Raw genomic sequence first — 13,523 nt, 5'->3', positions numbered from 1 at the left:
TGTCCAGATCATTTTGAATTTTAATTCTATCCTCCAAAGCACTTGCAACCCCTCCCAGCTTGGTATCGTCCACAAACTTGATAAGTGTAACACAGAGACTCTGTTACTGGGAGGGTTTCACCATGTCTCAGAGGGTTACAGCCTGGTGGGAGGGGGCTAGGCCTGTACTGGGATAAGGTCACTCTGTGCTTCACAGTGTGGCAGAACCTGGAATGTCCATTACCAGGGAAAAATGCTGGGGGGAATCGACATATGGAAAGGACAGAAACCCTGTCTGAATTCTCTCACATTGCCCTTCTCGTCCTGGCAGGCTACAAAATAACGTCCACATTTCGCCCCAAATCATCCCCTCTCCCAGCGGGAAGGAAATGGCTGCAATGGAGCTGGCTCAGGTAAGGGATTCTCAGGGAGCTGGTCGTGGGTTCTGGTTGGAGGGAGAGGAGCAGTAAATGTATAGGAGGGTGGGAGGCAGGAAGTATCTTGGGTGGAGAAAGGGAGGGGACAGGATGAGACAAACCTGCTGAGACTTGTATACTCTAGGGTGTGATGGGTTGTCACCCCGGGTGCAGTCTGGGGCTTCTGGGAACCGCTGTTCCTCTAACCCTCAAGCTGGCCCGGCCCTTCTGTCACGGAGTGTGGGGAGTCCGGTCCTGCACCCTCTGCCTGGGACTCAGTGACTCTCAGCCAGCCAGTAAAACAGAAGGTTTATTGGACAACAGGAATGCAGGTTACAGCAGAGCTCGGAGGCACAGCCAGGACCCTCAATCAAGCCCCTCTGGGGTCCAGGAAGCTTAATCCTTAAATTCCAACCACCCAGCCCAAAACTTAACTCCCTCCCTCCAGCTGGACCCTTCCTTTGTCCACCTTCCCAGGCAAAGGTGTTGACACCCCTGCCTGCTCCTGGCTCAGGTTACAGGCTGAGCACTTGTCTCTCACCTAAAGTAATCCCGGCTCTCCCATCTCCCACACGGATAGCCCCTACTCCATCACAGCTCTTCCCTTCGAGACTGAACTGAGCGGGTCACTCTGCCCAGTGACCTGAGGAAGTTCAGGCTCCTCTCCGGGACAACGCTTCCGCTATCAGGTTGGCACTTCCCTTCATATGGACCACGTCCATGTCATAGTCCTGCAGGAGCAGGCTCCACCTCAGGAGCTTGGCATTGGCTCCTTTCATCTGGTGCAGCCAGGTCAGGGGAGAGTGGTCGGTGTACACGGTGAAGTGTCGCCCAGAGAGATATGGCTCTAGTTTCTTAAGGGCCCACACCATGGCCAGGCATTCCTTCTCGATGGCCACGTAGTTCTGCTCCCGGGGTAGCAACTTCCTGCTCAGGTACACGATAGGTGTCTCTCCCCTTTTCATTCTCCTGCATTAACACCACCCCCAGTCCCGTGTCTGAGGCGTCGGTGAACACCATAAAGGGTTTGTCAAAATCTGGGTTTGCCAGAACTGGGCCACTAACCAGAGCCTCCTTCAGCGCCCGGAGAGCCTGCTGGCACTGCTCGGTCCAGACCACCTTGTCTGGCTTCCCCTTCTTGCACAGCTCAGTGATAGGGGCGGCTATGGCCCTAAAGTGGGGCACGAACCTACGATGGTACCCCGCCATCCCAATAAAGGCCTGGACCTGCTTTTTGGTTTGGGGAGCAGGCCAGTCTCTGATTACCTCCACCTTGGCTGGTTCTGGCTTTAGGCAGCCTCTCCGCACCTGATGGCCCAGGTAAGCTACTTCAGCCATCCCCACCTTGCACTTCTCAGCCTTTATGGTTAGCCCAGCCTTCTGGAGTCGGTCCAGCACTTGTTTAACCTGGGACACGTGGTTCTCCCAGGTCCGGCTAAAGACGCAGATATCGTCAATATACGCCATGGCAAAACTCTCCATCCGCTGCAGGAACTGATCCACCAGGCGCTGGAAGGTGGCCGGCCTTCCCTTGAGGCCAAAGGGCAGGGTCAGAAACTCGTAGAGCCCCAGAGGGGTGATAAAGGCCGATTTCAGCCTATCATCTGTGTCCAGCGGCACTTGCCAGTAGCCCTTGGTAAGATCCATGGTTGTGAGGTACCGAGTGCCTCCCAGCTAGTCTAGGAGCTCGTCAGGCCTGGGCATGGGGTAGGCATCAGATACGGTGATGGCATTGAGCTTTCGATAGTCCACACAGAACCGGATCGACCCATCCCTTTTGGGGACCAGCACCACCGGCGAGGCCCAAGGGCTGGAAGACGGCTGGATCACCCCCAAAGCCAGCATGTCCCTGACCTCTCTTTGTAGGGCCTGGGCAGTTTTCCTGGTGACCTGAAAAGGGGAACATCTTATAGGGGGATGTGACCCAGTCTCCACCCGGTGGACAGTCAAATTAGTGCATCCAGGCTGGTTGGAAAACAGCTGTCGGTATAGATGCAGCACCCTCTGATCTCAGCATGCTGGGCCAGGGTCAGCTGATCAGAGAGGGAATTGCCTCCAGGGGGGAACCAGCTTTTGTCCCAGGGAATAGATCCACTAAAGGGTCATCTCCCTGCTCCTCCCAATGTCCACACATGGCCAACACCACATTCCCCCTGTCATAGTATGGCTTCATCATATTCACATGGTACACCCGGCGGTGGTGCGTCCGGTTCGACAGCTCCACTACATAGTTTACCTCATTTAGTTGCTTGACAACCTTGAAGGGCCCTTCCCAGGCAGCCTGGAGTTTGTTTTTCCTCATGGGGATGAGAACCATCACCTGATCCCCAGTGGCGAAGGTGCGGGCTCGCGCCGTGCGATCATACCAGACCTTCTGCTTCCTCTGGGCTCTGGCCAGATTCTCCCTTGCCAGGCCCATGAGCTCGGCCAGTCTTTCCCGGAAGGTCAGGACATACTCCACCACTGACTCTCCATCGGGAGTGACCTTCCCTTCCCATTTGTCTCTCATCAGGTCCAGGGGCCCCCTTACCCACCTTCCATATAACAGTTTGAAAGGTGAAAACCCAGTAGATTCCTGGGGTACCTCCCTGTACGCGAACAGCAGGTGAGGTAAGTACTTGTCCCAGTCCTGCGGGTGCTGGTTCATAAATGTTTTTAGCATCATCTTTAGCATCCCGTTGAACCTCTCCACCAGCCCGTTGGACTGGGGGTGATACGCTGAGGCCCAGTTGTGCCGGACCCAACATTTCTCCCACAAGCACCGGAGCAGGGCCGACATGAAGTTGGACCCCTGGTCCGTTAAGACTTCCTTGGGGAACCCCACCGGGCTGAAAATGGTCAGCAGCGCATCTGCCACGGTGTCTGCTTCGATAGAGGACAAGGCCACCGCCTCAGGATAGCGAGTGGCGAAGTCTACTACCACCAGAATGTATTTCTTCCCCGACCGGGTCGCCTTGCTGAGAGGTCCCACTATGTCCATGGCCACCTTCTGGAAAGGTTCTTCTATAATGGGTAAAGGCCTCAAAGCTGCTTTCCCCTTGTCTCGGGCCTTCCCCACCCGCTGGCAGGGGTCACAGGATCGGCAGTACTGTTGAACATGGGTAAAGACCCCAGGCCAGTAAAAGTTCTGTAGCAGCCTCTGCCTGGTGCGTCAGATTCCCTGGTGCCCTGCGAGAGGGATGTCATGGGCCAGGTACAGCAGCTTGTGGCGAAACTTCTGGGGAACCACCAGCTGCCTCCTGATCCCCCATGACTCTACTTCCCCTGGGGGAGCCCATTCTCGGTACAGGAACCCCTTCTCCCACAGGAACCTCTCCTTGCAACCTCTCCTCATGGTCTGTACCGCACTGAGGTTAGCCCGTTCCCTGGGCTTCCGCAAGGAGGGATCCTTCTGCAACTTGGCCTTGAACTCAGCAGCTGGGACAGGGATGGGGACCTGCTCTCTCTCGCTGGCTGGGTCTGAGGCCGCAGCCTCTCTGAGCCGTGTCCCTGGGCGTTCCCTGCCCACCAGGTTAAGGTCCTGCCCCTCGGGCAGAGTACCTTCCCCGTTGTCAGGGCGCCGTGCCCTTCGCTGACTCTGACTACAGGTCACGACCAGGGCACCCCGGGCATTGCTGGGCCAGACCTCCAGGTCCCCCACCATTAACACCTCCGTGGGCAAATATGGGTGTACCCCCACGTCCTTGGGGCCCTCCTTGGCCCCCCACTTCAGGTGTACCCTCGCCATGGGTACCTTGAATGGGGTCCCGCCTATGCCCCTCAGGGTCAGGTAGGTGTCGGGCACCATCCGATCTGAGGCCACCACCTCGGGCCGGGCCAGCGTCACTTCTGCGCCCGTGTCCCAGTACCCAGTGACCTTTCTGCCATCTGCCTCCAGGGAAACAAGGCACTCGCTCCGCAGGGAAAGCTCCGCCCCCACCCTGTAAACCAAAACCTCGGAGCCTGGAGCATCCAGCCCCCCAGAGGAACTGGCCTGGGGCCCTCCTCCCTCCTTCGCCGGTGGTACGCGGCCAGCCTCCCTTTCCTGGGAACGCTGCCCCTCGTCCAGCTGGGTCTCTACCAAGTTAATCCGGTGTGGGGTCGGTCTGCTCAGTCTGTCCTTGAGCCTGGGGCACTGGGATCGTATGTGGCCCCTCTGGCCACATTGATAGCAGCTCATGTCCCGTTGGTCCCCTCGAACTGGTCGGTTGTCCCTGACGCTGGGCATTCCCCTTGGGAGGGGGTTCTCCCGATTCCCCCTTTGGGTGGTCCCAGGATGACTCTCTCTGCATCGCAGCAGGCCTGTTCCTTTGGGACTCCTTCCTGCCACCCCCCAACCGGCTCGTCACAAAGTCATCGGCCAGCCGCCTGCATGTTGTGGGTTCTCCGGCTTTTGGTCCCTCAACCACAGCCTCAGGTCGGATGGGCACCGCTCATACAGTTGCTCCAGTACCAGCAGTTTAATCACGTCCCCCTTCGTCTGGGCTCCATCTGCCCACTTGCTGGCGTATCCCTCCATGCGGACGGCTAGTTGCAGATAGGAGACCTCAGGGGTTTTATACTGACTCCGGAACCTCTCCCAGTACATCTCAGGAGTCAGCCCAAACTCGCGCAGCAGAGCCTAGTTGAATAGTTCGTAGTTCCCTTTCTCCTCTTCTCCCAGGTGGCGGTACAGTGCCACGGCCTTGGGGTCCAGTAAGGGGGTGAGAACCTGGAGCCTGTCCACAGGATCTACCTGGTGCAGCTCGCAGACCATCTCAAAGGCATCCAGGAAGTCATCCATGTCCTCCCCCTCCTTACGCTGGGCCAGGATGCATTTATCAAAGCTCTGCGCAGTCCTGGCCCCTCCCTCACTCACCGCAGCCGGGGGCTCACTGCCCCTCAGCCTCACCAGTTCCAGCTCATGATGATGCTGTCTCGCTTTCTCCTCCCGGTCATGTTCTCTCTGTTTCTCACGATCCTCCAGCTCTCTCAGTTTTAGCTCCTTCTCCCATTCCAGCCGCTTCCGCTCCACGGATGCCGAGCGTCACCGGGACGATCCCCTGCTGGGGGGTGAGCTTCGCCGGGAGGATCTCCTGCTGGCTCGGGGGGTCACAGTGCCCTCGGTATTCACTGGGCTCCTCCCGCCCTTCCCCTAGGTATAGCTGCCGGCTGACCACTCCCAGCTGGGACAGACACTGGGGCCTGCGCTGCATCTGCCAGGCTGCTTCCCTCAGACACAGGGATCAGTTCATTCAAGTGGTCTCCCTCCTCCAGCTGGGCAATCAGCTGGTCTTTGGTGAGGCTCTCTCTGCGCAGCACCCTCAGCTCCACCAGCTTGCACTTACGCTGCTTGGCATATATCTTCCTGCTGGCCACTCACAGGCCGGGGTGCTCACCGCTCCCCACGGTTTCCAGTGAGACCCCTAGTGCACCAGCCCTTCTTGAGGTCACCACCTCTCTGCCAGGGTCGAGCCACAGACTCCTCCGCCCGCTCGCTGCAATCCCCCGGGGGACCCTGTTACTGCAAATTCCTTCTCTCTGGTCACACACTCCCAGGGGTTAATTACCCCTAAACTCGTCCCTTTCTTTTACTGCTCCCCAGTCACTTACTGCAGGAAGCGCCGTCCATGGGGTGCAGTAAATCCCACCTCTGCCACCAGTTGTCACAGAGTGTGGGGGAGTCTGGTCCTGCACCCCTCTGCCTGGGACTCACAGTGACTCTGAGCCAGCCAGTAAAACAGAAGGTTTATTGGACAACAGGAATGCAGGTTACAGCAGAGCTTGGAGGCAAGCCAGGACCCCTCAATCAAGCCTCTCTGGGGTCCAGGAAGCTTAATCCCCTAAATTCCAACCACCCAGCCCAAAACCGAAACTAAACTCCTCTCCCTCCAGCCGGCCCCTTCCTTTGTCCACCTTCCCGGGCAAAGGTGCTGACACTGCTCCCTGGCTCAGGTTACAGGCTGAGCACTTGTCTCTCACCTAAAGTAATCCCCGGCTCTCCCATCTCCCACACATATAGCCCCTACTCCATCACACCTTCTTGCACTGCTTTGCTGGAGATTCAGCCAGCCTCTTCAGGCCCTGTTATCACCCAACACGACAGCAGGTGGCGCCATACACCCAACTAAGCTACCTGAGTGCTTTACCTGAGCCACTCAAGGAGAGAGAGAAGACAACACCCAATTTCCCAGTGATAAGTGTTAGCAAACAGATCAAAGCAGATGACTTAGCAAATAATCAAAAACTCAAAAAAGCCTAACATACTAGATGGATAGAATTTGAATTAGCAATTTCTCACTCTGGGCTTGGCTACACTTACAAATTTGCAGCGCTGCAGCAGGGTGTGAAAACACACCCTCTCCAGCGCTGCAAATTGCGGCGCTGCAAAGCGCCAGTGTGGTCAAAGCCCCAGCGCTGGGAGTGCGGCTCCCAGCGCTGTACGTTATTCCCCACAGGGAGGTGGAGTACGGACAGCGCTGGGAGAGCTCTCTCCCAGCGCTGGCGCTTTGACTACACTTAGCGCTTCAAAGCGCTGCCGTGGCAGCGCTACCGCGGCAGCGCTTTGAAGTGCTAAGTGTAGCCACAGCCTCTGACTGATGATAGAAACAGTCCCCCAAGTTTCCATACACAAGCTAGAAATCCCTGTATCCTGGGACCAGCACTTCCCCCAGTTCAGTCTTTGTTCCTCAGGTGTTTCCAGGAGTTCTCTTGTGTGCGGAATGAGGCCAAGAGATGATGTCACACCTCACTTTATGTAGCTTTTCCATATGGCAGGAACCATTTGTTCCAAACTCAGTTCCCTGTCCAGTTTGTGGAAAAATACAGGTACCAAAATGGAGTTTAGTGTCATGTGGTCTGGTCACATGCTCTAGCATGTCCTGCTGAGTCATAGTAGCCATGACTCATAGGCTGGCTGAAACATTCACAGGAAGGCTAAGCTCTTCCATGGTCCATTGTCTTTGTTGATGAGCCATGAACACTGTCTGGCTTCTTTGTTGTACCTGAAAGGCTCGTTGTGGCTGTTACCCAGAGTAAGCACAGTTGAAATACAGATACAGAGTCAATATCCATAACTTTAGCTACAAACATGATACATGCACACAAATAGGACAATCATATTCAGCAAATCATAACTTTTCCAATGACACTGAACGTGACGCATCTTGCACAAAATGCATCATAATTATGTCCTAATCATTTGATAATCATACCACTATGCTGAATGTGGGGTGTAGTGTCAGGGCCTAATTTCAAGGCACAGGTGTTGGGAATGGAACTTCCCCTCTTTGTGGAACAGGAAATAACCCTCTAGCCAGGACTGGGAAAACTTCCCAGACTCCCAGTGCTGAAGCCTGAACCTACTGACACTTCATTAGTTACCACCAACCCCGATCTTTGTGGCAACTGCAAACGTTATCGGTGATGATTTTATATTCTCTTCCAGGTCATTGATAAGAATGTTAAATAGCACAGGGCCAAGATCCAATCCTTGTGGGAATCCCCTAGAAAGAAATGTACTCCACCATGGTTCCCCATTTACAATCATAGTTTTTAATCTATTTAATGTATGTTGTGTTTATTTTGTATCTTTCTAGTTTTCTAGTCAAAATGTTGTGCTGAACCAAGTCATACGCCTTACAGAAGTTTAGGTATATTACATCAATACTATTAGTTGCAACCAAACTTTTTGATCTCATGCAATAAGGATATCCAGTTAGTTTGATTGGATCTGTTGTCTCTGAACCTTTGTTAATTGGTACTAATTATATTACCCTCCTTCAATTCTTTATTAATTAAATCCATATTCGCTGCTCCATTATCTTGCCCAGTATCAGACTAACACTCTTGTAATTAACTGGGTCATCTCTTTTACACTTTTAAAATACTGGCACGGCATTAGCTTTATTCCAGTCTTCTGGAATTTCCCCAGTCTTCCAAGTCCTAATTATAATCATCATTAAAAGTCCACCACACTCCTCCACCAGGTCTTTCAAAACTCTTGGGATACAAGTTATCTGGACCTGCTTATTTAAACATGTCTAACTGTAATAGCTGCTGTTCAACATCCTCGTGAGTTATTGTTGGGCTGGAAAGACTGTCAGCGTCAACGTCTTATATGACTTACATCATCCGTTTTTCTCCAAATCCAGGAGAGAAATATTTATTGAACACTTTTACCTCTTCTGCATTATTTTTGATAATTCTGCCATTTCCATCTAGTAATTTGCCACTTCCATTGTTAGGATTAATTTTGTACTTAATATACTTTTTAAAAACTTTCTTCTTATTTTCATTAATTGGTCATTCATTTCTGATAGCTTCCCTTGCCAACTTTCTACAATTCTGACCTTCTATTCTTTACTATTGACTTCCCCTTTCTTCCATATATTTTATTTGGAGAGTGTTGGGATTCCTACCAGGGAGCCACCAGCAGGGTCCGGAGACAGCCCCATCTCCTATATTAAGCTCTGGCTAGTAGGTATGTGATAAACGTGAAGATCTGCCTCCGTCTGTCAGCTGAGAGACACAGAGGTTCTCTCTTTCCACCCTCTGATGCCTCCTGGCTGCTCTAAGCAAGGTGGGGTAGGACTCTGTTAACATGTGCCTCCCGGAGCTTCCATTTCCCTGGTGCTGCTGTTCCGTGAATAGTGGGGTTGTGAGTGAGGCAGCAGGTACTGAGTGTTGGACTCTTGCTCTTTCAGGGGCCGGTGACCTTCGAGGAGGTGGCTGTGTATTTCACCAGGGAAGAGTGGGCTCTGCTGGACCCCACTCAGAGAGCCCTCTACAGGGATGTCATGCAGGAGAACTATGAGACGGTGACCTCGCTGGGTAAGGAGTCCTGTCCCCCGGGTTATTAGAAGCTGTGGGGTCTCTAAAGAACCTGAGCAGTAATAACTTTATACCTTTATTTGTCATACAAGTTTTGACAAGTTTCCTTGCCCCCCCTTTTTTTGCCTTATCTCCCACCCACTAGTATCATTTTTGGACATGTGCCTTTTTGGTGCCGTCAGTCATTTTAAAATTGCATTTAATGTATCCTTATTGGATACATTAATAACTGTAGCTTTCATGCCTATTCCTCATTTTAAGAGGAAAATATACCTCCTGTAGAATTCTAAATTGAGGAAATAGGTGTATGACTCATGCATGGCTTGTGTGACAGTCAGATGAGCTCCTATTTTGATAGGAGAGCGTATAATGTTGCCATTCAGGACCCCACGGATGAAGGGAGAACAGCTGTGGGAGGGGAGGAGAAGGGGGGAGTAGATAATTCTGGGGTGTCAGGACATGGGGAGGGTGTGTGCAGGGTTAGAGCTAAGAAACAGCAGGGAGGGATGAGGTGGTGAGAGACGAGGAGGGAACACAAGATTCTCCCAAGGTGCCGGCAGGTGGTGCTGGCTGAGAGTAATGGGAAGAAGTGGAGAGGAGTGTGGTGGAAGGGCACCCAGGAAGTGGCTCAGTCTCAGGTGCTGAAGCTAAGTGGCCTATCTTTGTGGAAGAGTGGGACCCCTTGGGGATCTAGTGCACTCAAGAGGCACCTCCCAAGGACTATTTAAAAGCCAGGGCATTGCAGAGATCTTATGGATCCATGACAGCGTGCCAGAGATTAAGCCTTATGGGGAAAATATATAAAACAAGAAAAGGATCTAAATGCGTGTTTACCATCGCTCCCTCTCAGTCCTCATGGGAATCCCTGATCCGTTCCAAAGTGTATTAAAACCTTTCTTAAAGGCTTACCTCTTGGTTATCAGGTCATGTCCATTTTGTTAGAGGGTTTTCCCTTCACCTTCTCACTTCCCTGGTTCTTGTCACGCAGACAGCAAGCAGCAAAAGACCAGACGTCTGAAGCACAGATAATGTGATGTTTATTGGGGTTATTTCCAAGCAAGCAATATTCCACTGCCCTAATGAACTTACACCTAGAAAAATTAATTATGCAGCAGACAGAAACAATTAGAGAACTAGACTGATTAACAAGGTAAAAGTGGTGGCCATAAAGATAAAACAATACAGAAATGAGGGTTTCACAACCACAACCATTGATAAGGGATTTCTTGCCAGACAGGCTGCTGTCAAACTAAGTTTTCTTTAACCATCTTAAGATCTGTTTCTTTATCTGGTGGCGATGGGCACTATCAGGACAGGATCATCTTCCTAACAGCCCAATAGCACCTTATTTCAGTGTGACTGGTTTGGGATGTGAGGATGTGACCCTTTGCTTCCCAGCTTATGGCTGTCCCTGCTGCTTAGCCAAAGGCCTTAGCCTAAGAACAAGGCCTCAGACGGTCACAGTGAGAGAAGGCCCAGACACAGGCAGACTGAGATTTTGATTCTTAGCTAGTTACAGGGGTATAAAGACAAAGTGATAAAAATACCCCTAAATTCTTAAAGTCTAGGCTTTACAGGCAGGCCTGAATATGTCTATTCTAACAGTGGGTTCTAGCCCTTCCCCTGTTCTGTGTCTGTCTTGTCTATTTAGATCAGGGGTCGGCAACCTTTCAGAAGTGATGTGCCGAGTCTTCATTTATTCACTCTAATTTAAGGTTCTGCGTGTCAGTAACACATTTTGACGTTTTTAGAAGGTCTCTTTCTATAAGTCTATAATATAGAACTAACTATTGTTTGTAAAGTAAATAAGGTTTTTAAAATGTCTAAGAAGCTTAATTTAAAATTAAATTAAAATGCAGAGCCCCCCCCACCCCCCTTGGACCAGGGGCCAGGACCCAGGCAGTGAGAGTGCCACTGAAAATCAGCTCGCTGCCGCAGGTTGCCTACCCCTGATTTAGATTGTAAAATCTTCAGGGCATGGGCCATCTACTGTTCTCTGTTTGCACTTTGCCTAGCACAATGGGGACCCACTGTTAGTTGGTCCTTAGGCACTAAGGTAGTGAATATGATTTATTATAATAGTAACTCTTCTGCCACTTTGAGCCAAGGAAGATGGCCTTGGGATGCGTAGCCTTATATGGGGTATGTGAGTAATGTTGATTTGATTTATCAACTTAATTTAATTTGTATTGTAAATATTTTAATTAATTAATAATAATACTTAATTATTTATATTAATTAATACGGGTTTAGGCTCGCCAGTTTGTTTGATCAGAAGATAAAAGTTCGTGTTTCAAATCGGGTTCCACAGAATTGATAAAGGGACCTTCGGGGGTATGACAGGAAGCTCACAGGGAGACAGATATAGTCATAAAGACTTTTTATTAACTCAATGAAATAGTAAGTAAATTGTAAAACAGGTAGAATTACAGAGTTACAATTGTATTACTGTTATTCAAGAGATACATATGATGATACAATATTATGTGCTGACAACTTTGGTTAATATTCACACCCTGTTTTGATAAACTGCTGTTGGCCTCGCCTCTGGCGATTCTGGTTTCACAGCTCTTGCAAGGGAAACTAATGCAAAGAGCTGTCAAAGCTACTTTGGAATTTACTTTTTAGGTCTACTAAATAATCTGATACACAAATTAAAATAAAGTTTTAGAGAGACCAAGCTTAGCCGAGTCCCTTTTGAACTTAAGGTTTGAAAAGAAAATAAGTGCGGCCTATTACTGGTTAATAGCTGTCGTAGATGGATAGCATGAATACGTAGTTGAAGATGGTGAAGTGTAGAGAAGAAGGAGGAGGAAGAGGTGGGGGTGGGGATACCATAGTGAGGTAGGTTACCTCTTTTTATAGAAATAAATGCTGGAAATCCTTCCTCTTATGCCCAAATTTCAGTCTTCCCCCATAGAAATGTTAGGGTACGCTTACTCCATAGGCTAGTATGTGTGTGCGTATGGATGACAGGTATCTGCGCACTTGTGGGGTACTTGTTCAGTCTGTGAGTGCAACTTTGAAAAATCCCCTTTGCTATTCTTCATTGTCTGTTGGTCTAGGTAAAGGGTCTTAGACCTAAGCGTAGGCACTTTATTTGGGTATAGGAAAAACAGTTCCTTTTCTGGGTAAAAGGGCACAGGATGTAGCTATGCTAACTTTGCTTTAGCTTAAAATGCAGGTTTTTGGCCTGTAGGTTTCTTGCATTACAGCCAAACGTATTTTTAATATGAATTAATAAACCTATCACAATACTGTACTTATAAGAAAAGAGATATTGATGCAGGCAAGCAGATGAATCCTGAGAACTACAGATGTTACTGTCTAAAAATGAGATGGGGTTAAAACTATGGAATATTCTTTGTGACAAGTATCCCACAAATTCCACTGACCTCCCTTGTTTTCTTTGCCTGCAGTAGGCTTTCCAGTTTCCAAACCTGATGTGATCTCGCAGCTGGAACGAAGGGAAGAGCCATGGGTCCCGGACCTCCAGGGCTCTGAGAAAGAAGTGGTCCCGAGAGCTGCCTTTGCAGGTGAGGAATTGGTTCAACAACTCAACAACTGCTTAGGAATGCAGGAAACATTTGGGATGCCCTACAAAGACCCCGTGAGCTCTTCAAGTTCAGGATTGTTCCCTGCAGATGTGGAATCATTATGGCAGATGTCACTCATGGCTTCCCTCCTATTCTGACTGACAACTGGTAGCAGGTCCCTCCCTGATCTCACTTTCCCCAAGAGTTATGGTGCAATGAGGACCCAGAACTGATCTCTTCCTCTCTTCTCTGCGGAAGGGTTTGGGGAAAATCAGCACCTGATAGGTTTGATCTCTCCCAGATATATTTTGGTTTGTTCATCCCTTTTTCCATTCCTCTCTGACATTTCCTTTTCTCAGGCACAGGGAGTGACCTATGTCTGGATTCTCTCTGTCTCCCATCCGGCGATGGGCTGGTGAGTGAGAACGAGGAGGAGAAACCCCAGCAGGAAGACACTGTGCAAGTAGATCCACATTGGATGTTATCAGGAAGATACAAAGGGAATGTTTCCAGGAGTTGTGCAGTCCCAGAAAACACAAAAGCCTGTGAGACTCAGCAGAGGCCAGAGGAAAACTACAGTAGCGACTCAACCCTTATTCCACGCAACAGAATCAACTTGGAAGAGAGACGCTACATGTGCCATGAGTGCGGGAAAAGCTTCAATTGGCGCTCACACCTTATCGCACATCAGAGAATCCACACAGGGGAGACGCCCTACACGTGCTCTGAGTGCGGGAAAAGCTTCAATCGGCGCTCAAACCTTATCGCACATCAGAGAATCCACACAGGGGAGACGCCCTAC

The 13,523-nt window shown here is 50.4% G+C and overlaps 1 protein-coding gene across 1 annotated transcript in view; it reads right to left on the bottom strand.

Annotated features, from left to right (window-relative positions):
• LOC120381403 (zinc finger protein 16-like) overlaps positions 1 to 2,042 on the bottom strand; it is a 34,865-nt gene extending 32,823 nt beyond the window's left edge. The window contains exons 1-2 of the mRNA XM_039499593.1: positions 2,016 to 2,042; positions 1,704 to 1,925 (exon numbers count right to left, since the gene is read on the bottom strand). Coding sequence (XP_039355527.1) covers positions 1,704 to 1,925; positions 2,016 to 2,042 — 249 coding nt within the window. The remainder of the gene's footprint in view (positions 1 to 1,703; positions 1,926 to 2,015) is intronic.
• Between the last annotated feature and the right edge of the window lie 11,481 nt (positions 2,043 to 13,523).

The sequence above is a fragment of the Mauremys reevesii genome, linkage group 14, assembly GCF_016161935.1.
Source record: "Mauremys reevesii isolate NIE-2019 linkage group 14, ASM1616193v1, whole genome shotgun sequence".
NCBI classification, from domain to species: Eukaryota; Metazoa; Chordata; order Testudines; family Geoemydidae; genus Mauremys; species Mauremys reevesii.
The sequence above is the reverse complement of the archived record's forward strand: the minus strand, read 5'-3'. Positions and strand labels throughout refer to the sequence as shown.